General features: G+C 42.4%; 3 protein-coding genes across 4 annotated transcripts; 1 reads left to right on the forward strand and 2 right to left on the reverse strand.

Annotated features, from left to right (window-relative positions):
- Positions 1-5,424: 5,424 nt before the first annotated feature.
- On the reverse strand, positions 5,425-6,468 carry LOC119657197 (peptidoglycan-recognition protein 1-like). 2 transcript variants are annotated; one of them, XM_038064003.1, is made up of 4 exons: positions 6,294-6,468; positions 6,020-6,230; positions 5,844-5,962; positions 5,425-5,697 (listed from the first exon to the last, which is right to left on the reverse strand). In XM_038064003.1, exons 1-4 carry the CDS (start codon positions 6,340-6,342, stop codon positions 5,513-5,515), a joined length of 564 nt encoding a protein of 187 aa, XP_037919931.1. In that variant the 5' UTR covers positions 6,343-6,468; the 3' UTR covers positions 5,425-5,512. The 2 variants fall into 2 exon arrangements, with proteins under 2 accessions (XP_037919931.1, XP_037919930.1); XM_038064002.1 differs by having other exon boundaries at positions 6,020-6,233; positions 6,294-6,464.
- A 4,558-nt stretch (positions 6,469-11,026) lies between these two features.
- On the forward strand, positions 11,027-12,028 carry LOC119657304 (peptidoglycan-recognition protein SA-like). Its single transcript, XM_038064164.1, has 4 exons — positions 11,027-11,253; positions 11,320-11,521; positions 11,580-11,698; positions 11,760-12,028. Exons 1-4 carry the CDS (start codon positions 11,190-11,192, stop codon positions 11,942-11,944), a joined length of 570 nt encoding a protein of 189 aa, XP_037920092.1. The 5' UTR covers positions 11,027-11,189; the 3' UTR covers positions 11,945-12,028.
- Positions 12,029-17,509: 5,481 nt separating this feature from the next.
- On the reverse strand, positions 17,510-18,703 carry LOC119657440 (peptidoglycan-recognition protein 2-like). Its single transcript, XM_038064348.1, has 4 exons — positions 18,504-18,703; positions 18,235-18,439; positions 17,972-18,090; positions 17,510-17,878 (listed from the first exon to the last, which is right to left on the reverse strand). Exons 1-4 carry the CDS (start codon positions 18,556-18,558, stop codon positions 17,694-17,696), a joined length of 564 nt encoding a protein of 187 aa, XP_037920276.1. The 5' UTR covers positions 18,559-18,703; the 3' UTR covers positions 17,510-17,693.
- Positions 18,704-22,640: the final 3,937 nt, after the last annotated feature.

Consider the following 22,640-nt stretch of genomic DNA (forward strand, 5'->3'; position numbering starts at 1 on the left):
TAAAAATCAGCATTCTTCGCGCCTAAAAACGGGACAAATTGCACCAACTGGTCCTCTAGGTTGGGGGTTGGGTAGGACTGACAAACCCTACACGGAAAACCGAAGTTACGAACCTGCAACAGGAGCCGCGGACTCGACGGATTACACAACGACGAATCCGGCAACGGCAAAGGATGAATCATTTGCGCATTTTCTCATGGAACGTGCATTCCCTGTACAGAGATGGGGCTGCCAAGCAATATAGGGCTGATGTAACAGCGTTTCAGGAGATGCGTTGGACAGGGACCGGTTTCCTGGAGAAGAGTCACTATACCATATATTATAGCGGTCATGCAGTAAACCATGTGCTCGGAGTAGGTTTCTTAGGCAGCCAAAAAATGAAACCTGCTGTTATCGGCTTTAAAAACATAAGCGAACGGCTATGCACTCTGCGCTTGCAAGGCAAATTTAGAAATATAAGCCTGATTAACGTTCACGCCCCTACAGAGGAGACTGCAGAGTCAGAGAAGGATACATTCTACGCGGCAGTAGAATGAACCCTGTCCGAAGCCTGTCCCAGATATGATATCAAAATCATACTGGGGGATTTTAACAGCCAAGTAGAGACGGAGCCCGTATTCAGGCGATACATTGGTTCCCATAGCTTACATCAAAATACAAATGATAACGGAGTGCCGATTAGTCAATTAGCAGTGAAACACATTAAACATACGAAATGGTTGTTGGAATTACCTGATTTGCGCGGAAAGGGGTCCACAAACAAACGTGGGCCTCTCCAGATGGGACCATTTTCAACCTCTCCTTCATGAATGTCAGAACATATAGGTGGGCCAATATAGACTCGGATCACTATCTCGTGGGCATTGTGCTCCGAGCTCGAATAACAACACCACCCAGAATCCCCTCTGACAATAAGGTGAGAGTTAACACTGAAACCATCCACAACATAACCTTCCGCAACACCTATAAGTGGAAAAAGGATGCCGCATAACCGCAGCCAACAGAGATCCTAGGGATGAAGCATCAACAAATGATCTTCACAATCACCTGAAGAGCGTTATCATTGATACGGCCATAAAGGTACTTGGCCTCAGCCCCAAAAAGAGTCGAAACGGTTGATTTGACGATGAATGTAAGCTAGCTACGGAACGGAAGAATGCTCCATACAGAGTAATGTTGCATTCTCAAAGAACTCGGGCACACGCAGAGACTTATTACGAACTCTGTCGAGCGGAGAAGCGACTTGATAGACGGAAAAAGGAAGACTGGGAGAACCAATAGTTTGTGAACTTGAAAAGTACACCAAGCGCGCAAGTTTTACCAACAAGTCAGCAGCATGAAGTCTTATACGCCTCGATGCTCATCCTTCCGAGACAAAGAGTGAACTCTGATTTCCGACAGAATGGGCATATTGGAGCGATTGATTGAGTACTTTGATGAACTACTGAACAACCAGAACATCGGTGAGTTGGAGGTCCCGCCAACTAAAGATGACGGACAAATACTGCCACCACCCAATATAGAAGAAACAATCCGTGCAATTCATCGGCTTAAAAATCATAACGAACCGATGGAATTACAGCCGAATTGGTTAAATATGGAAGGGACCAATTACACTAAGTGGTTCATCAACTTGTGTTCAAGGTGTCGGACAACGGATCAATGCCTGACGACTGGCAAAGAGGCATTATCTGTCTCATACATAAAAAGGGAGATATTACACAGTGCAGCAATTATAGAGATATCACGTTGCTGAGTACCATCTATAAGATATTCTCCTCTATCTTGCTAGGGCGGATAGCATGGTGTTGTGTTCCACCAGGACAATGCTCGACCTCACACATCTTTTATGACCCGCCAGAAGCTTCGGGAGCTCGGATGGGATGTCCTATCGCACCCACCGTATAGTCCGGACCTGGCACCAAGTGACTATCATCTATTCCGGTCTATGCAAAATGCTCTTGGTGCTACTAAGTTGGCCTCAAAAGAGGATTGGGAAAACTGACTGTCTGAGTTTTTTGCAAATAAGGAGGAAGGGTTTTAAGGGGGTCATCTCGTGAGAAGGCCGTTTTTTTTCGCTTTCTTTAGAAATTTATTGTGAAGAGCTGGATAAAGATATAAATACGAATTTTTCACCGTATATTTATTAATATCTTGAGCTTGCGCAATATTTTTTTCAGCCCGATAGCGTAGTCTATTATTGAAATACAGAGCAATTTATACACCCATCTCCAAAAAGGTGTTTTTCTGCTGCCACGCTAGAGGGCGCTGCGATCTTCTTAAGGAAAAAAGTTAACGACATTCTAGCGTGCAGACTTAACTACAGTCCGCAAACTAGGATTATTAAAAAATATTAAAAGCTAAATTTTTGGCGCCGTGTTAAACTTTTTTTTCTGAATTTTGCGTTTTTTAAGGCTTCTTTAATGAATAAAAAAAACTACTGAATGGATCGCAATTATCCTAGTTTGTGGACCGTAGAAATATGTCTTGAACAAATCGTGAAAATTTCAAAGAATTTGGTTGGATAGATTTTGGGTTACGGTGGCAGCCGATTTTCAATATGCAGTTTCGAGAAAAACGCATTTAAAAAGTGGAATGCGATTTTTAGCCATAAAATCTTAACTGATCATTAATTTGCTATACCTAGTCCATAAACCTTAGGTTTCTTGAAGAAACACATGTACAGCCTTGGCTTCAATTCTTGTCCTTTTAGTGAAATCATTCGAACGTCATTCCGATCAATGCCTGACGACTGGCAAAGAGGTATTATCTGTCTCATACATAAAAAGGGAGATATCACACAGTGCAGCAATTATAGAGGTACCACGTTGCTGAGTACCATCTCTAAGATATTCTCGGTTATCTTACTAGGCCGGGTAGCCCCATACGCCCAGAAAATCATCACTCCAGGAAAATCGGCAATAGATCATATTTTTTCTCTGCCACAAGCGATGGAAGAACTGTGGGAATATGAACATCAGTTGCACCATCTTTTCATCGACTTTAAAACCGCCTATGACAGCATAGAGAATTCGGTATTCCGACGAAATTAATAAGACTGACTAGGCTGACCAATGTGCGAGGCCAGATAAAAGCAGTGGGATCACTCTCAAGGCCATTCAACATCAACAACGGTCTACGACAAGGGGATGCCCTATCATGCGTCCTCTTCAACCTGGCCCTGGAGAAAGTGATTCGCGATGCAAACGTAAATGCGAGGGGCACCATCCTCTTCAAGTCCACTCAACTACTGGCCTATGCTGGCGATATCGACATCATGGGAAGAACGCCCCGAGACGTACAAACTGCCTTCATCCAGATCGAGCAGGTGGGACGAGCTTTTGGGCTTCACATTAATGGAGGCAAGACGAAGTACTGTGGCAAAGTGGGCGCCAAAAATCAAAGAACGAACAACATCGAATGGCACTGGTCAAACGAGAAGAATAGAGATAGGATACTGCAACTTTGAGACCGTTGAAAATTTCTCCTATCTAGGGTCGAAAATCACAACTGTAAACAGATATGACGATGAAATCCGCGCACGGTGGTTGGCTGCCAAAGGGGGCTATTTCAGCTTACAAAAACTGTTCCGCTCGAAACGTCTCACCATGGGGTCAATGCTCTTACTGTACAAGACAATGATCTTTATGTATTCCTCGGAAAACTGGGTTCTGAGGAAAAAAAATTGCGAACTTTTGTTCGGGTTCGAGAGAAAAATCCTCCGAAGAATTTTTGGCCCCTTACATGAGGATGGACGATTCCGTAGCCTACATAACGACGAAATCTATGAGCGATACCCTGACCGTCAGGTTGTTATAAAATCCGGCTCAATAGGTTACGGCGGGCGTGTCATCTAATCCGTATAGATGAGGATGATCCAGCCCGGAAAGTCTATAAGGGCAATATCTATGGTAGAAAATGAAGACGAGGCAGACCTTGCCTGAGATTGAGCGATGGTGTAGGTCAGGCCGCCAGACAGCTTTAGGGATATCGAGTTGGTGGACGTCGGCGCAAAACCGGGATATCTGGAGTTCCTTATTAAGGCAGGCCTAGATCGGATACCGGTTGTTGCGCCGTCGATGATGATGATGGTATTTTCAGCCCTAGAAGGGGGCAGGTTTAGAATTCTGTTCAGGTTTTTCAGCTGGGTAAATTCGAAGAATGGCCCGTTAGATAAGGCATCTTTTTCTAGCTTCGCTCTTCGCCTCCCCCTTAACAAATTATGCCAAAAATAAAACCAATTTTTAAAAATACTAATTGAAAACTTTGATTTGCTAATCCTAATTAGGCACTTCTAAATACTTAGTGTGCAGTCCTTCTCGCTTCATAAAGCTCTAGTCTAGGCCTCGTCCATTGTAAACATCGTGCGCCTATTAAACAACATGAAACGAAGGAGCATGTATGACAGCAGGCATTGTCCGCATCGGCATTTTAGCGTACGAAGGTTTGCGCCTCTATGACCCAACATATGTAATCGACGAGCCTTGTACCTATCATCGGCAATTAGCACGAAGTGAAGCTATTTTAGAGAGGCAAAAAAGATGGGGCGATTCACCTAGAGGATGCTGGATTCACATAATTACCCCAGATGTCTGAAAATGGATCAAACGAAGACATGGTGAAATTTGCTGCGACCTAATTCAATTCCTAAACGGTCACGGAGGTTATCGTCATACCTTTATCCCTTCGGTCGTGACGATATTCCCTGACATGCGAGATGATTTCGGAGAATGTGGAGAATGTTGTTTTTAACTGCCCCAAATGTGCTGCATACAGGACGGAGGTGTAAATTGTCACCGGGGGACAACAGTTGCCTGAGAATATTGTAGACCACATGCTAGCATCTAAACCAACTTGGAGGGCAGTGGAAAAATTGATAAAGATCATCCACAATATGCTGAGATAGGAGAAGCTTCGGAGGAAAGTGATCCTGCTCCGCGACAGAATAAGGAAATGACAGTTCCGCGGGCTAAGCGAAGGGGAAGGAGGTGGTGGAAGCTTCACATAACTGTGTGGTAGGAGGCAATGGTAGGCTTTGCACCTTTCCACTCTTGGAACAGCAAAACAAAAAATACCCGAACTATTTCATAATAACTTTTATATCGGCGAACACTCTATTGGAGGTGATCTGATTTTATTAATCCATTCTGCCAGCCTTATTGATGGTGTTTGAAGAATTCTCCACAATATTTCTAAGAAAACTTTTGCTTTAATTGCAATACATACACTGCCAGAATATGCCACTTGGCTTGCGTATTTAACACCAAGGGTTATTTGGTAATACCCTACCGAAAAAGTTAAAAGAGGTTGATGGTTCAACTGTTAGCCCAACAAGCAATCTCAGCGAATTGAGCGAGTATTTTAGAAAAGATTGGAAGTATGGTAGGAAAAATGGCAAAACAAAAAAAGATTTGAAACAAATAGTGACTGCCACAATCTGAGGACTCAAAGGTATTTAAAAAACATTTTAACGGAAATACAAGTTTTATAATCACTATTTTTATTTCAGCTGCTATGGCCTTGGATTCCAGTTATCCCATTCTTGGATTTCAGCGTTAAGAGTCAGTCCAGGGCTCTGCGTCTTTACAAGCTGTCTGGCACCGAACAATTTGTAGGCTTTTTTGATTTCACCCAGCTCCACACCACATTGGATTAAATCCTTTGCAGCCTGCAGTGCTTCTGGAACTGGAAGTTCATCTGCAAATAGGTAAAAATTGAGCTAATATAGATTTTGTGGTGACTTAGCGAACTACTGCTTATAACTAGTATGTTCTTCTTTAGGAGATATGAATCCGTTCGAAAGATACGTTATAAGAACTAGAACGAGATATCTAAGAACTCACCATTAAAGTTGCCAATAAAAGCGATTGCGATCGATCGATTATTATATCCTACAGTATGGGTTCCGACCTTATGCCATCCTACAGCTTCGTAGACATTCCCATCGCCTCCTACAAGAAAGCTACAGCAAACTCCGCATTTACTACTCACTTACACAGTATCTGCTAATCTCACTTACTTATAGGAAATGTCTGGATATTTTTTTGTGACTTGATGATAATGTTGAATATTTTTAACTCGTGTTGCGCATTCTCTGAATGTGCTACAGTTTGGGGATGCTGTGTGATGAATTATCACAATTGGCACCGGAAAAGTTTGATATTCAACAGTCGTAGGGTCCTTGGCTTCCCAGTTGTTTCTGGTTTTGAAATTCGGACAACTTCGTTCCTCTTCTAGAAATCAAGATCAAGTCTTCATCATTTCCTGATCATCGAAATAACTGTTCCCATTACCTGCAGCTACTAAGATCACAAAAAAGATAACCAGATAAATTTTAACCATTTTCAACGAACGGCGCACTATTGCCTATGCACACTAGTGAAGAGCCACGAAGAACTGGTCAATGATAGAACGAATAGATTAGAATCTTCAATCTCGTCTGGGAAAAGTATATTAGTGAGCAGCAGCAGATACTTAATATAAATAAGCGTAAGTTGAAGCGAAGAGTCTGAAGAGTTTGGGTACGGATTTATGTAATGAGCACCGCAATTAATACGAATTAAGAGAGCAACACATGCAGCACTGAAATGATCTTGACTAAAGTTGTTTATGTTTAGTAATGAGAAATTATAAAAACTTAGATGAGCAAAAAATAATTATAAGGTTATCCCCCTTTTACTAAGATTACGATAAAGGCTTTTGAGGTCCTTGGAAAGTAGAAAATAACCACAGGATTTGTGATTTTCTGGAACATTTGATTTTGATTTAATCCAGAATGTGAGCTCTTTTTGCGATCAGAGATGCTAAGAGTTTTAAGATTTTGATTGACAGGGTCGCTCAGATGCTCAATGTGTACATCATCGTCATCATTTCTAAATTCGGAGTTCAATTTTCGGAGGGAGTAGGTAGCAGTATTTTATTTCGTCGGTCTCAGATTCTATATATGATGTGTAGGCAATAGTTTACTCTAGTAACGAAGGCTAGCATTTTCGAAGATCTCTTTTCAGGGCCACCCACCCGGGATGAAAACTATTCCTGGAAAGATAGTGAAGGAGCAACACGGCTTTCTTAAAAGTAGGTCCACTCCAACCTGCATGACTTTACCAACTTTGTCGCCAAATGTCTAAATTCACGGCAAGACGAGCATCCCATTTACACTGGCCTCACTAAAGCCTTCGACATTGTAAATCACAAGATACTTCTATCCAAACTCTCGTCTCTAAAGGTTACCATTCCACCGTTCCATTCCAACTGATCCTGCCGCGTCCCTTTTGACGGCTGTACTTCCCGCTCCTTTTCCCCCTCCTCTGACGTCCCACAGGGATCTATTCTGGGACCTTTGTTATTTTTATTTTTTATTAACGACCTTCCTCCCCTCCTTACTTGTTCCTGTTTGCACTATGCAGACGACCTTAAGCTGTTTTCGGTTATATCGTCGCCTATGGACTGTGTTTCCTTTCAATCCGACCTGGACACTCTAGTTCGTTGGTGCTCGACTAATGGTTTAGCGCTAAACGTCATAAGGTGTCACTCTATTTGCTACTCCCTAAAATCCTCACTCACTTCTTTCTCCTACTCTCTTAACGGGCATTCCTTATCCTGCTTAAATTCCACTCAAGATCTCGGAGTCACTTTCGACAATAAGCTCCGCTTTGACATCCATTGCCTCGATGTCATCAATCGAGAAGCAAAATTGTCAGGCTGGGGGGTGGGTGGGATCATCCTCATCCATACGGATTAAGTGACTCGCCCACCGTAACCTATTGAGCCTGATTTTATCCACAACCTGACGATAATGGTATCGCTCATCGATTTCGTCGTTATTTAGGCTACGGAATCGTCCATCCTCATATAGGGGGGTAACATTTTTTCGGAGGATTCTTCTCTCCAATGCGGCCAAGAGTTCGCAATTTTTCTTTCTAAAAATCCAAGTTTCCGAGGAATACATGAGGACTGGCAAGATCATTGGCCTGTACAGTAAGAGCTTTGGCCATATGGTGGGACGTTTCGAGCGGAACAGATTTTGTAAGCTGAAATAGGCTCTGTTGGCTGCCAACAACCGTGCGCAGATTTAATCATCGTAGCTGTTATCGGTTGTGATTTTCGAGTCTAGATAGGAGAAATTATCAACGGTCTCAAAATTGTAGTCTCCTATCTTTATTCTTCCCATTTGACCAGTCTGGTTTGATGTTGTAGGGTGCTGATGTTGCCACCATATACTTTGTCTTGCCTTCATTGATGTGCAATCCAAGATCTCGCGCCATTCCCTGCCTGCTCGTTCTGGATGAAGGCAGTTTGTACGTCCAGCACCAGTTTAAAGAGGACGCATGGGGGCATCCCTTTGTTTTAGACCGTTGTTGATGTCGCATGGTCTAGAGAGTGATCCTGCTGCTTTTATCTGGTCTCGCACATTGGTCAGGGTCAGCCTAGTGAGTCTTATCAATTTCGTCGGGATATCGAATTCTCTCATGGCCGTGTACAATTTTACCCTGACTATGCTATCATAGACGGCTTTAAAGTCGATGAATAGATGGTGCAACTATTGTCCATATTCCAAAAGTTTTTCCATCGCTTGCCGCAGAGAGAAAATGTGATCAGTTGCTGATTTGCCTGGAGTGAATCCTCTTTGGTATGGGCCAATGATGTTCTAGGCGTATGGGGCTATCCGACTTAGCAAGATAGCGGAGAATATCTTATAGATGGTACTCAGCAACGTGATACCTCTATAATTGATGCACTGTGTGATATCTCCCTTTTTATGTATGAGACAGATAATGCCTATTTGTCAGTCGTCAGGCATTGATTCCCTGTCCCATACTTTGAGCACAAGTTGATGAACCATTTGGTGTAACTGGTCGCCTCCATATTTAACCGATTCGGCTGAAATTCCATCGGCTCCTGGTGACTTATGATTTTTAAGCCGATGAATTGCACGGACTGTTTCTCCTATACTTGGTGGTGGCAGTATTTCTCCGTCAGCTTCAATTGGCGGGACCTCCAACTCGCCGATGTTCTGGTTGTTCAGTAGTTCATCAACGTACTCAACCCATCGCTCCAATATGCCATTCTGTCGGAAATCAGATTTCGCTCTTTGTCTCGGCAGGATGAGCATTGTGGTATATAAGGCTTCATCCTGCTGACTTGTTGGTTAAACTTCCGCGCCTGATGCGGTTGCTCCCTGTACTTTTCTAGTTCACAGACTTGTTGGTTTTCCCAGGCTTCCTTTTTCCGTTTGAGAAGTCGCTTCTCTGCTCGACGGAGTTTGTGATAAGTCTCCGCGCGTGCCCGAGTTCTTTGAAAATGCAACATTACTCGGTATGCGGCATTCTTCCGTTCCGTAGCTAGCTTACACTCATCGTCAAGCCAGCCGTTCCGACTTTTTTTGCGGGTGGGGCCAAGTATCTTTGGGCTCGTAACAATGATAACTTTCTCCAGGTGGCTGTGAAGATCATTTATTGATGCTTCATCTCCAGGATCTCTGTTGACTGCGACTATTGTGGCATCCATTTCCCTCTCATAGGTGTCGCGGAGGGCTGTGTTGTGGATGGCTTCAGTATCCACTCTCACCTGATTGTCAGAGGGGATTGTTGGTTGTGTCGTAATTCGAGCTTGGAGCACCATGCCAGCGAGATAGTGATCCGAGTTTATATTGGCCCTCCTATATGTTCTGACATTCATCGAGACTGAGAGGTGGCGGCGTTCGATCAACACGTGGTTAATTTGGTTGAAAGTGGTCCCATCTGGAGAGGCCCATATATGTTTGTGAACCGCTTTCCGCGCAAATCAGGCACTTCCAACAACCATTTCGTGTGACCCTGCTAATTGAATAATCCGCAGTCCGTTATCATTTGTATTTTCGTGCAAGCTATGGGAGCCAACGTATCGCCTGAATACGGGCTCCTTCCCTACTTGGCTGTTAAAATTTCCAAGTATGATTTTGATATCATATCTGGGACAGGCTTCGAGGGTTCGTTCTACTGCCTCGTAGAAGGTATCCTTCCCCGACTCTGCAGTCTCCTCTGTAGGGGCGTGAACGTTAATGAGGCTTATATTTCTAAACTTGCCTTGTAAGCGCAGAGTGCACAGCCGTTCGCTTATGTTTTCAAAGCCGATAACAGCAGGTTGCATTTTTTGGCTGACTAAGAAACCTACTCCGAGCACGTGGTTTACTAGATAGCCACTATAATATATGGTGTAGCGGCTCTTCTCCAGGAAACCGGTCCCTGTCCAACGCATCTCCTGTAACGCTGTTACATCAGTCCTATATTGGGACAGGGTATCCGCTAGCTGCTCATCAGCTTTATCTCTGTGCAGGGAGCGCACGTTCCATGAGAAAATGCGCAAATCGTTATTCCGTTAAAACGCATCATCACTGTGATGCGGGCCTTTGGATGTTGCTTTCAGCCCATCCTTAGGTTGGTCGCCCCTCGGTACGGTTGGGTTGGAAGGGGATCCGTGGACTTTTTTAACTATATATATATATGCGAAGTTGGTCCATAGTCCATTTAGTACTAATGAATCAAGTAAAATATATAATACTACCAAGACTACAAAGAGAAAATTCAAACTCGTGATAAGCATTATAAAGGCCTCCCAAATTGCACAATTAATCCAATTTTGTTAATTTCTCTATTCTGAACGAACGAGGTAATTCAGGGGCCGGGGAAACTACCCTCTTCCTCTCCTTTCGCAATGGATCTGATTACTAGTTATCATTAAATAACAGAGCTCGATTGATACTAAATTTTTCGTAGAAAAGTTGAATGGAAGTTAGAGAGTAAGAGCTAGAAAGTAAATAAATACGACCTCATCCAAACATTCTTTCTCGGGAAATTCCCAAGGGAAGTATTATCAAGTTCAAGGAGGTCACACTCATATGCACGTTTAATTTTTTTTTGCTGTTTTGGATTTCCCACTGTAACTTAGCTCTGCGCAATGAAGAATCATCAAATCATTCCGGAGTCCGGCCGGGTGCCTCAAACATAATTAAAGCTAGCTTGGCTAGAGACTCCAGATTTCTCTTAAGTGTGCTTCTAAGAGTCTCACTCAATAAGTATCCCCGTAACGTGGTTGAGTTACGCAGACATAATTTAAGATTATCTACTTGGGTTTCCCAAAGCTTTGTTCGATCATTGGGTAGTTGTTTTATTATCAATTAATTACTATTGTTACTTTGGAACTTGTTGAAGATGGTCTCCCTAAGGGTAATGTTGGTTTTCTGTGGTGCATTAATTATCTGCAACGCAAATTCAAGTGAGTAAACTCATCATGAATTCAGTTTATCTTAATATTGGAGTGAAATATCTAATTCTTCTTTAGACTGCCCAAAAATTAAAACTCGTAGCAAATGGGGAGGGAAAACAGCGATCTCTATTGAATACCAAAATATCCCGGTGCAATACGTGATTATTCACCACACGGTCACAAGCAAATGTGGCACTTTCGCGACGTGTTCTCAGCAAGTTGCAAACATACAACACTATCATATGCATGATTTAGGCTGGTCTGATATCGGACTAAAGTAAGGAATTTGGTAGCAACATGGAAGAACTTCCATCATATAAGTCATCCTCTTCCAGCTTCTTGATAGGAAATGATGGTAACGTCTACGAAGGTGCCGGTTGGAACAAAGTTGGAGCGCATACCTTGGGCTATAACAGGAAATCTATTGGGATCGCATTTATTGGGGACTTCAGCGGTAAAAATTTAGAACCTGACTTTTTCATTAGACCTAATACCTACCTTAATTTTGTTTACAGATGAGTTGCCATCTGAGAAAGCATTGCAGGCCGCGAAATCACTTCTCGCTTGTGGGGTAAGCAATGGGTATTTAGCTAGAAACTATCGACTGTTGGGTGCACGCCAGGTAATAAGCACAGAGAGCCCCGGACTGGAGTTGTATGGTGAAATACAGGACTGGGACAATTGGGTCCCTAAACCGTGAAATAATTCTAAAGAATTCTGGGAAAATATTTTAAATCTACGCGACTTAATAAAAATAAAGCAGTTAAATAACAGACAAACTATTTACAGTGTTTTACTTTGTTCCTAAGATTAACTAAATCCTTGCTCCTTTGTTACTGTTTCCAAGTACATTGGTAGTCAGTCATACGTTGTATCGTCGTCAAATTCAAATGCTCTCACAGTGTGGAGATTCGACTCTTATATCCCATTCAAAGTCAGTGGATTTGAAAAAGTGGAAAAATTGTTAGAAATAAGGATTCTCTGATAAACTGAAGATTTTGGAGAAAAGCAACGAAAACGCGGATAATAGAACAAATATCCAACCAGAATCGGTAAAATTACCTCTTGTAATCAGCATGCCTTGTAAAGAATTGTGTATGGTGGTATTAAACTCTGCTGTCTCATAGCTGAATCCACTCTTCAACACGGGAAATCAGTGTGTGAATTCGTCGACCTATTTGTGATTCATCCCACCGTTGTTGCCACTTCTTCAGTGACTCTTGCCGCGCTGCTCTATGTACTTATATTCCTTTCAGGAGATTAATTTTCCTTTTGTCGTACAGAGAGCGCGCTTCACTTACTAGATGATCCATTGGGACTATTTCTACCCTACCATAAGCTGCCACGTCAGGGCCGCACAACATTAAGCGATAAGTCATGTGTATTCTTTGCTCTTACTTGTGAGTGCTTCTTTTAAGACCGGTGCTGCGTAAAATAAAAATAGTTTCGTGGCGACGACAAGCGCTGCCTCCTTTGACATAGGAAGGATAAGGATTCCACTGTATATCACATTCAACAGGAGAGGACCCAACACTGAGCCCTATGATTCTTATATCGTGGCCGAGATGGTCCTTCATCCATTCCATACCAAAGTGACCTTTCCGTGAGGTAACTTTTGATTAGCTTAATCAAGTAACTAGTGACCAGCTGCCTGAATCATCCAGCCGGGAAAACTCCCTTTGCGATGCTTGCCGGAAATATGAGCAGAATTAGCCAGTCAGATCTGGTCTTAACAGCCTTAGAGGTCTATTGGGGAGTACGTCCAAATGGTGAACTTTATTATCTGTCTCCATGCGAAGTTATTTAAGGCATCCTTGCTTACCAGTGTCTAAAACTTACTTAAACCTTCCAGGTTTATTATTTCTCGCCAGAGTCAGGTCTTTTTTCGGATCGCCAGCAAAGTCCTTTTATTTAAAAGCATGCGATCCACAATTCCGAAATTTAATCGTTTTACTGATAGGTTGGCTGCCTATTGGTGAGGGTTACTCGCTTTAACATGGCACTTTTATACCACTTTCCTCATCCCTGACACTGTTGTACCCTAATAGCTCCGAATCACTGTGGCCTCTGAGGACATCGAAACATGATTCCTTCTGATGCGGATCCTACTCGCCTGTCTCGTTTTCTGGTTGTGCACTTCCGTATTTGGTAGTTTTCTGGGAGCTCTCTTGGTTTCATCCTTCATTGGCATTGACATCATTGATATCGCAGAATTGTTGAGCTTCTCGTAAATGGGTCCAGCACTAATTCCTGTGATATCCTCTGATCAAATGCAATCTTCCTACTGTGAAATAATATATAACCCTAGCCTCTCTCTCCCTAGCCTAGGCATCTTTCCATATTCCTGCAACGTGGTGTCGAGCTTTTTGGTTGTCCTGGGTTTTTGAATGAAAAGAGTAGATTGTTTTTTAATTAGGGACAACCCTAGGACATTTGTTTTCATTTCAGTTCAGTGCTTGTGTGTGTGTGTGTGTGTTAAAGATGGGGGAGAGGCAGAGCCTCTGAGCACTCAGACTCTAGCGGTCCATTGTACCCATTTCCCATTCTAATGAAATATCCCGGATTCGTATATATATCTCATGATTTCCATTAGTGGATATGATGCCACCCGCTACAGCTGGAGCGTATCAACACTAAAAAGTTGATGTCTGTTTCCTCCATAGGCGGGGCACTCACATAGTAAATATTCCGTGGATTCCGCTTCCTCATTACAGGAAGGACACATATCATTTTGGAGAATTCCTATTCTGAACATATGTCCAGCTAGTGAATTATGGCCAGTCATACTGCCCACAATATTTCTGCAAGTTTGCATGCTTTTCGACGGGGTAAACTTTGTCGTATCTTTGCTTGGTTCTGACAGGAAAAGTTTGGTGTGTTTAGCAACATTAAGGCTCACCCACCTGTCATTATGGGAACCTTGTTCCCAATTTTTGATAACAGCATTAGCCAATGCTACTAACACCCCAATTGCTGGTTCCAGTCCGGGCATGTGAAAATTGAACCCTTTTTTGCTAAAGCATCCGAGATTTCATTTCTCTTTACTCCACAATGACCGAGTACCCAGAGATATTGAATCTAGAAACAGAGTTAAATAGATTTTTTTATTCCTGAACGATTTTTGAAGTGGTCAAAGAACTGCTCATCGCCATCAATGCAGCTTGACTATCGCTACAGATTGCCATGAGCCTACCCTTCAACCGCTCGCCAATGCCTCCTTAGGGTCGCATAAACTTCAGCCTGAAATACCGTTGTATATTGTCCCAAGAGAAAAGCCCACTTCTCGTTTTTGTTCGGGAGGTAGACTCCTGATCCCGAATCCTGTTGTTTTTGAGCCATCGGTGAAGAAGACGTCAGTATATCCTGACACGCATTCTTCTGGTTCTTCCTAGTATTCTCTTAGTTTCAAAATAACTTCATACCTTCTATAGAACAGAATCGAAATCAGAAGGCATTGCGAAAACTGAATTCAGTTTTCCCAATAACTCTTCCAATGTTCTGTACTCCCCACGTCCATTGTCTCCCAATAGATCTAAGCGAATTAGTCTATGGGCTACTCTCATTGCAGTGCTCTGTACAAACAAATCCAAGCCCTGCAAATTGAGTAATGCATTGATAGCTGCTCCGGAAGTGGTATTCATGACATGGGTGATACCCAGACACACAGTTCTTTGCAGTGTGGCTAGTTTACAGTGAAAACTCTTTTGTTTCACCTTAGCCCACCACACTATGGATGCATAAGCGAACATCGGCCTAATGATAACGAGATAGCGTGCCTAAGTTCTCATGTTGAGACAAAAGTCCACCTTCACAGCCCATAAGCTGTGCGAGTTCGTTTTATCTTTATCTCGACATGTTTATGCCAAAGGAGCTTCTTGTCTAGCGATCTCGACACAATAACCAGCACAGCCACGTCATCTGCATAAGCTTGAACGTGTATTAGCAGATTTTATAGTTCTCACAGTAGTGAGTCGATCAACATACTCCACAAAAGTGGTGATAGTACACCTCCGTGGGGGCAGCCTTTCATTGCTTCCGTTGTTTGGTAGACATCAACACATACTTCAGCACACAGAAATCACTGCGTTACCATAGCGTAGATCACTTAATTAAAGTTTCATCAAAACCATGCTCTGACGACATCACAGAACTTTTGGAAGGGCGCACAGTCAAACGCGCTTTCAATGTCCACGAACACTCCCATCACGTACTCGCCTTTCAGAGTTACGTCCTCTATCTTTGAAACCACAGAATGAAGAGCAGACTCACAGTACCTTCCACGTTGGTAAGCATGCTGGTTTTCATTTAGTGGGTCCGACCTTAGCGCTTTCTCACGAATGTGATGCTCAACTAGTCTCCCCAGACATTTAAGCGAAAATGATGTTAATCTGTTTTGCCTGAAGTTCTTTAGATTTAAATAGTCATCTTACTAGGCTTAGGTATAAAGACTACCTTTACCTTCTGCCAAGAGGAAGGCATGCAGCCCAGAGCAAGACAGCCTCGAAAAATATTTCTTAGGAGTTACTCTAAGTATAACTTCCTTTAGCATGGCTGTTTAGATGCCATCCACGCCAGATGCTTTGAAGTCAAGTTCAAATGATAGTACAGAAGCTCTCGCCTTTTCATTGCCATTACCAGTTCAGTGCTTACAATCTTGTAAGGTATCTTTCCATGTTCTTGCAACAGGTGTTCTTGGGGAGATGTGCTTATTTGAAACACCCTTTCTTCTGATTACTTGTAATATTGGATGAAACGTTTATCAAGTGACCGCCACTAAGGTACTGTAGTCGAGCCCATCGACGGCCAACCTGCTCGACCTCTCCCAAAAGTAGCTGACACTGGAATTCCGAACTCCTACCACGTAATCTTCAACCTGTCGGGGATCTGACAGTAGGGAACCATGCCACAGATGCCGTCAGGCAGGCCATAAGGCGAATACTTGCAACGAATTGGAGAGTTCCGTTACATTCACGGTTCGTGGCGTGTCTAGTGAGAGCAGTGCGCACACTGCTGACTCTGGAAAGAGCCAGAACCGGCACCGGAGTGCAACCAACCAAAGCTGATCTAGTGCGCATCAGCGAGCAGTACCGAAACAGAGACCCAGCTTCATGGCACCCCGGCTTATCAGGTACCGCTGCCACCCACCTTAGGGTTCTTGGTCAGGGTGGGGGGACGGTTTTGTCTGGATTCAGTGTTTGGGAGTGACGTCGAACGAGACGATGCCGGACTTTCGATGCGGACTTGATGGGCTGGAGGATGCTAAGATCGGCACAGAGGTTCGGATCTTGGTCGGAGATGACTTAAATGCCACAACACTTGAATGGGCATACCTCATTTTTCGGAATGGCGACGAGAACAGGGCTGTAGTTTTTGAAACACCGGATCCACCCCAACTTTCTGACGCCCAGGTTGCGAGAGAAGCATTCCCGACGTCCCGACGTCGGAATCAATAGTGTGGCTGGTGGGCGGCCACAAACTCCGCTGCTTGACGCAACGTGTAAATGACAAGGACCCTGGTAGGCCAGACCTTCTGTTCCGCGCATTCAGCGGCTTTAAGTAAGAAACGACGCTAGTAATTTAACATGCCCATGAACCTTCTAAGGTCTTTAACCCTTTTAGGCAGTGGAAAGCTCACGCTTGCTCGCACCTTGTCTGGATCGAGTTGACGGAATCAGGGATGATGAAATGGTCTCGAAATTTCATTCACTGCTGGAAAAATCTGCATTTCTCAACTTTGAAAACTAAGCCATTGCTCTGGGCAAAATGCACTTGTGATGTACAAAATGCTCGGACTCGATGGAAGAGGCGATCAGAACATCAACTAAGTAGATGAAACAGAACTCCAAGTTTCGTAGTACAAAGTGAATGAATCTTTACAAGGATTGTGACGCATTGCGTAGACTAAAAGTCATTCGTGTGAACTCGGTAATCTTGGCTAAATGCAAGATCGAGAAAACACGATAGTGTGCTAAATAATGAATAATGTCTTGGATGCATGGAATATGGTATTGGTCCATAATCGACTGAATATTCAGCTTATGTTATAATCTCCACAAGGTCACCATTCGTCATTAGACTTGATATGCGACCAGATGGAGTGGAGGTGACCAATAGCTGCTGGAAGGTCAACATATATTACCTCGCTCCGCCGCACCTGAAGCGCCCAACTTCTGGTTTTTGACTCGTTTTTCTTTTCGAAGAACGAAGACGTGAATCCGGTTTAAATATACTCCTGTGTTGCATTTTTTTATTGACAAGAACAGGGTAGACTTAAGAAATTTATTTTTCTTCGCAAAAGAACAATACGACTAAATATTTATATAAATTGTTGTAAGAAGAATGAGTATTACTATCTAACCCTTAAAAATTGTACAATAAGTCAACCCAGTTGGGACTTGATATCTGGAATTTTCATAGTGACATAGTACGGATAAGATAAAATGTGAAACTCATGGTCCGGCCACCCAGTTGTCCCAGTTCTGAATTTCATTGTACAGCATCAATCCGGGGCTTCCAGTATCCCTCACTTGTCGGGCGCCAAACAGCCGATAATTCTTGGCGAGAAGACCGTCCTCTACTCCACAGCGTAGAAGTGATTGCGCTGCATCTAATGCCGAAGTTGGTGGAAGAACAGCTGTTCATATATAATGTTAATGAGAGTTAAAAAAAAAGCTTGCAAAAATGTTGAAATGATAAGCTCGAGGTTATCAGCAACAGTTTTACTTACCATCAAAGTTCCCAATAAATGCGACTCCTATAGATTTATCGTTATAGCCACGGGCATGTGCACCAACTTTGTTCCACCCGACTCCTTCGTAGATGTTCCCATCGTTTCCAATAAGGAAGCTGTTGGAAAATTGGATTTATTTGATAATTCGGGGTAAAAAGGGAATAATACCCTTCGGTCGCAGAGGACGATTTCATGCAATTTTTCGATATCTTTGGACAAATCTCAAAATATCTTTCAACTTGAACCTCCATAATACTCACTTGTAGCCGATATCATGCCACTTCAAGTCGGTCATGTGATAGTCCTGAATATTAGCTACTTTCACAGAACAAGTTAGAAAGGAGTTACACGGGCTGGACTCTGTGTGATGGATTATAACATTAGGGACCGGGACGGGTTGATATTCAATTGATTTCGAACGGCGGCCTCCCCAATTATTTCGGGTCTTAATGCCCGGGCATGCATCTGAAAAATTCGGACATTCACTCTCTTCCCTCTTTGGCATTGGATTCACAAAATATGCACTTACCGCAACTCAACGCGAATATGACGCCCATACAAATTGCTATTAAGATTTTGGCCATTTGGATTTTTTGGACAGACACGTTTCACAAACTGGAGACACTCGTATTAACTCTACCACAAAGAACCCTCGGAAGTATTAAGATGCCGCTTCTTTGAGATGCTTCCAACACGCAGATTAGTAAAAAATTAGCCAAACTTTAGTCAAACCGACTCTTAAGGGGGTCATCTCGTGTGAAGGTCGTTTTTTGGCTTTTTTTAGAATTTATTTTTATGAAGAACTAGAAAAATATGCAAATACGAATTTATCACTATAGATTTATTAATATCTGGAGCGTATATACTAATTTTTCCAGCACGATCACATAGTTCATTATTGAAATACAGAGCAATTTATACACGCATCTCCAAAAAAGGTGTTTTTCTGCTGTCACGCTAGGGGGCGCTGCGATCATCTTAGAGAAAAAAGTAAGCGGCATTTTAACGTGTGTGTGTATGGTGGGGGAGAAGCTACAGCTTCTGAGCACTCAGGCCGTGTTGGCCCATTGTACTCGCCTCCCCCTTCTAACGGAATATTCCGGATTCGTTAACGTATCGCAGAATTCCGTTAGTGGATGTGATGTTACCCGTCGCAATTGGAAAATATCGGCACCAAAATTCTGATGCCTGATGCGTCCATAGGCGGGGCGTTCACATAGGAAATGCTCCGTGGAATCCGCTTCCTCATTACAGGAGGGACACGTATCATCTTCGGTAATTCCTATTCTGAACATGTGCCCAGCTAGTGAATTGTGGTCTGTCAGAATGCCCACAATACACCTGCAAGTCCTCCTGCTTTTCTAGAGCATTTTAACATACAGACTTAACTACAGTCCGCAAACTAGCATTATTAAAAAAATACTAAAAACTAAATTTTTGGTGTTGGGAAACCGAAAGCTTGACGCTTCAGGTATAAAAGGTTTTGTGTTTCCCTATGTGAGGAACATAACGTAGTTCTCCATTGGAATATAGTATTGGCCCGAGATATTGAAATCGCGCAGTTCTGGGCAGGTTACTGCCATTGCCAGAATTCAGCGATTTAAGTATCTCGAGTCAATGTTATCAGCCAATGGAGAACTGCGTAATGAAATTGTTTCAAGCATTAACGCCACCTGGATGAAGTGACATTCCCCAACTGGTGTTCTTTGTGATCGACATATCAGCGCACGTCCCAAATCTAAAATTTACTGCATTGTCGTCCGTCTGCCGCTCTCTATAGTTCTGAGTGTTAGCCGACTATAAAAGACAAGGAACGGCGTCTTGTGGTAATGGGGACGAAGATGTTGCATGGCACTGGTGGCGTGACACGTTTTGATCACCTCTGAAATGAGAATATGCGCGATCGTTAAGGGTTTGCACCGATCGTGGAAAAACTGCGAGAAAGGCGTTTTCAATTGTGTAGTCACGTAATTCACGCTAACGAGAATTCAATAACCAGTATTGGTCATAACATCGAAGTCAATGGTAAGCAACCAAAAAGCCGGCCAAAACAATGGTGGCTTGAAACACTGGATGGGGATTTAAAGGTCTCGTGAATACATGCTGATCAGGCATTTGATAAAATAAAATGACGAAACCGATCACCACGAGCCGACCCCGCTTGAAGGCTGAAGAAAAAGAAAAAGATGTGAGGAGCAAAGAGTGCACGACAGCTCCGTGTAATATAGCTAAAAATTCCATTGCCCTCTATTTTCTAGAAAGCGATTTAAATAAATCATTTGATGGAAAGCCCTGTATTGATAATAGTCAACCTCATACGCTTCACACTATGAGTTTAATATTATTAGCAAATATAAACAAGTCGGGAAACCGGAAGCTGGACGCTTCAGGTACGAAAGGTTTTGTGTATTTCTTAGTACGTAGCACGTAATATATCCATATATTATGTGAGAGTATCCACTTTCGGATGATATTGACATTCATAGCCTTCAATTTTCAAAGAAGCAACAAATTTGAGGTATTATAACTTTGTTAGTAATAGCGCGATTTCCACCAAACTTGGTGAGATCATGCTCTATATTATAGCCTATATCACTGCAAAATTTCATGGTACTAGGATGAACTTAAGGGGGGTTTCTAACCAATTACAAAAAATTGTAGTAATATACTATTATTAACTTTATTTAAACAGATATCGGCATGGAAGGTATTTCGGGGCCCAGGCACCATATAGTGGCAGCCTCCTGATTTTTTTTAGATTTTTCGGTTCAGTAGTTTCTGAGAATGGCCCCCTTAAAGAAGTGATCACTTTCAACCCCCCGCGCTCCCCGCCCTTCCAATAAATGTCAAAACTAAGACCGGCTTCGGAAAGTACTAATCGAGACCTTTAATTTGATACCCCACATGACTATATTTGATGAAAAAAAATTTTACACTTTGCATGTATGGGGGCCCCCCCTTAAATTCGACGTAAAAGGATGTAATTCACTGTATGCGTGAGCGTTCACAGTTCCCACCTTTCTACCAAATTTGGTGTCAATCGATCTAACCGTCTCCGAGAAAAATGCGTGTGACGGACAGACAGACAGACAGACGGACAGACAGACAGACGGACAGACAGACAGACATAAAACCTTAAAAAAGGCTAGGGAGAATTAGATTCTTTTTGAATGGAATGGATTTGAATGGAATTTGAATATTTCACTCGAATGTCAATCATTCTCGTTAATTATGACGTCAGCATCTTATTTGTATGGCTTAGGATGTTGTTAATTAGCACGAAATTGATAAGTTTGAACTTCTACAACTTTGACACGAATAGTTGGATTTTCATGGAACTTGACATGTATATGCACGAGACTGTCCTCTATGTCGGTGCAATTTAGTACACCTAGGATGAACTTAAGGGGAGTTTTTTAGTCAATTTCTAAAAGTTGATAATGTACTATTAGTAAATTTATTTGAGCAAATACCGGAATGCGACATCTCTCGAAGATTAGATTTCACCTAAGTGTTTTACACAAAACTTTCAAAAGGGCTGCAGATAAATAGATTCTTCATAAATGTGACTTTAATATTTCACGCGAATGTCAATTATTCCGGGTAATTATGACGCCAGCATCTAAATTGCATGGCTTTGGAAGCGGTAAATTCGAAATTTAGCACGTATATAGGAAATGTTGTCCTCTATGCTGGTACAAAATTCGGAAGTCCTAGAGTGAATTTAAGGGGGGTTTTTCAGTGAATTTCTAAAAACTAGTAATATACTATTAGTAAGTTTATTTGAGCAGATACCGGAATGGGACATATTTTGAGGCCTAGATTACATCTAAGAGCACCACCCTGATTTTTTTCGGATTTTAAGGTTGGGTAGTTTCCGAAAATGAGTCCTGTTTCACTTTAAGTGCATACATTTTGACTTCTTACTCACGCACTTCACAATTCATGCCAAAACTAATGTCAGTTTCGGAAAGTAAAAATGGAGACCTTTCGTTTGATATCCCACACGACTATATCCGGTGAAAAAATTTTTTGAATCCCCTCTTTAAACTCCACCTAAATTTATGCTGCTGTGTGCGTGGGATTTCATAGCTCTCATCTGTCCACCAAATTTCGTTCGGCTCGGTTTAGCCGTTTTGGAGAAAAGTGCGTGTGACAGACAGACAGACATTGAATCGATTTTAGTAAGGTTTTATTTTACACAAAACCTTAAAAACTACTGAATCAATCGCAATTATCCTAGTTTGCGGACCGTAGAAATATATTCTGAATAAGTCGTGAAAATTTCAAAGAATTTGGTTGGATAGATTTTGGGCTATGGTGGCAGCCGATTTTCAACATGCAGTTTCGAGAAAAACGCATTTAAAAAGTAGAATGCGATTTTTAGTCATAAAATCTTAACTGACCATTAATCTGCTATACCTAATCCATAAACCTTAGGTTTCTTGAAACATCATCCGGGCCAATAAATACGAGCTTTCTTACGGGGATCGACATAAATCTGGCACGTGACTGATCACGTGTTTAACACTATAATTTCCGAACGACTCCGAATATCAAAAAACCACTTTGGCTATATATTCTACACTGTTCGATTCCGCGGATCTGACACATGGGATGATCCCCTTAAGTCAGACTATTTACCGGCTTTAGCACGTATTCATTC

Source organism: Hermetia illucens, chromosome 5 (genome assembly GCF_905115235.1).
Source record: "Hermetia illucens chromosome 5, iHerIll2.2.curated.20191125, whole genome shotgun sequence".
Lineage (NCBI taxonomy): Eukaryota > Metazoa > Arthropoda > Insecta > Diptera > Stratiomyidae > Hermetia > Hermetia illucens.

Coding starts and splice junctions, on each gene's coding strand:
- LOC119657440 (XM_038064348.1), bottom strand. CDS start 18,558: ATGGCCAAAATCTTAATAGCAATTTGTATGGGCGTCATATTCGCGTTG. Junction 18,440..18,503: donor CATATTCGCGTTGAGTTGCG/GTAAGTGCATAT, acceptor CGAATTTTTCAG/ATGCATGCCCGGGCATTAAG. Junction 18,091..18,234: donor TGGCATGATATCGGCTACAA/GTGAGTATTATG, acceptor ATTTTCCAACAG/CTTCCTTATTGGAAACGATG.
- LOC119657197 (XM_038064002.1), bottom strand. CDS start 6,342: ATGGTTAAAATTTATCTGGTTATCTTTTTTGTGATCTTAGTAGCTGCA. Junction 5,963..6,019: donor TATCCAGACATTTCCTATAA/GTAAGTGAGATT, acceptor AGTTTGCTGTAG/CTTTCTTGTAGGAGGCGATG. Junction 5,698..5,843: donor TTTTATTGGCAACTTTAATG/GTGAGTTCTTAG, acceptor ACCTATTTGCAG/ATGAACTTCCAGTTCCAGAA.
- LOC119657304 (XM_038064164.1), top strand. CDS start 11,190: ATGGTCTCCCTAAGGGTAATGTTGGTTTTCTGTGGTGCATTAATTATC. Junction 11,254..11,319: donor TATCTGCAACGCAAATTCAA/GTGAGTAAACTC, acceptor ATTCTTCTTTAG/ACTGCCCAAAAATTAAAACT. Junction 11,522..11,579: donor TGGTCTGATATCGGACTAAA/GTAAGGAATTTG, acceptor ATCCTCTTCCAG/CTTCTTGATAGGAAATGATG.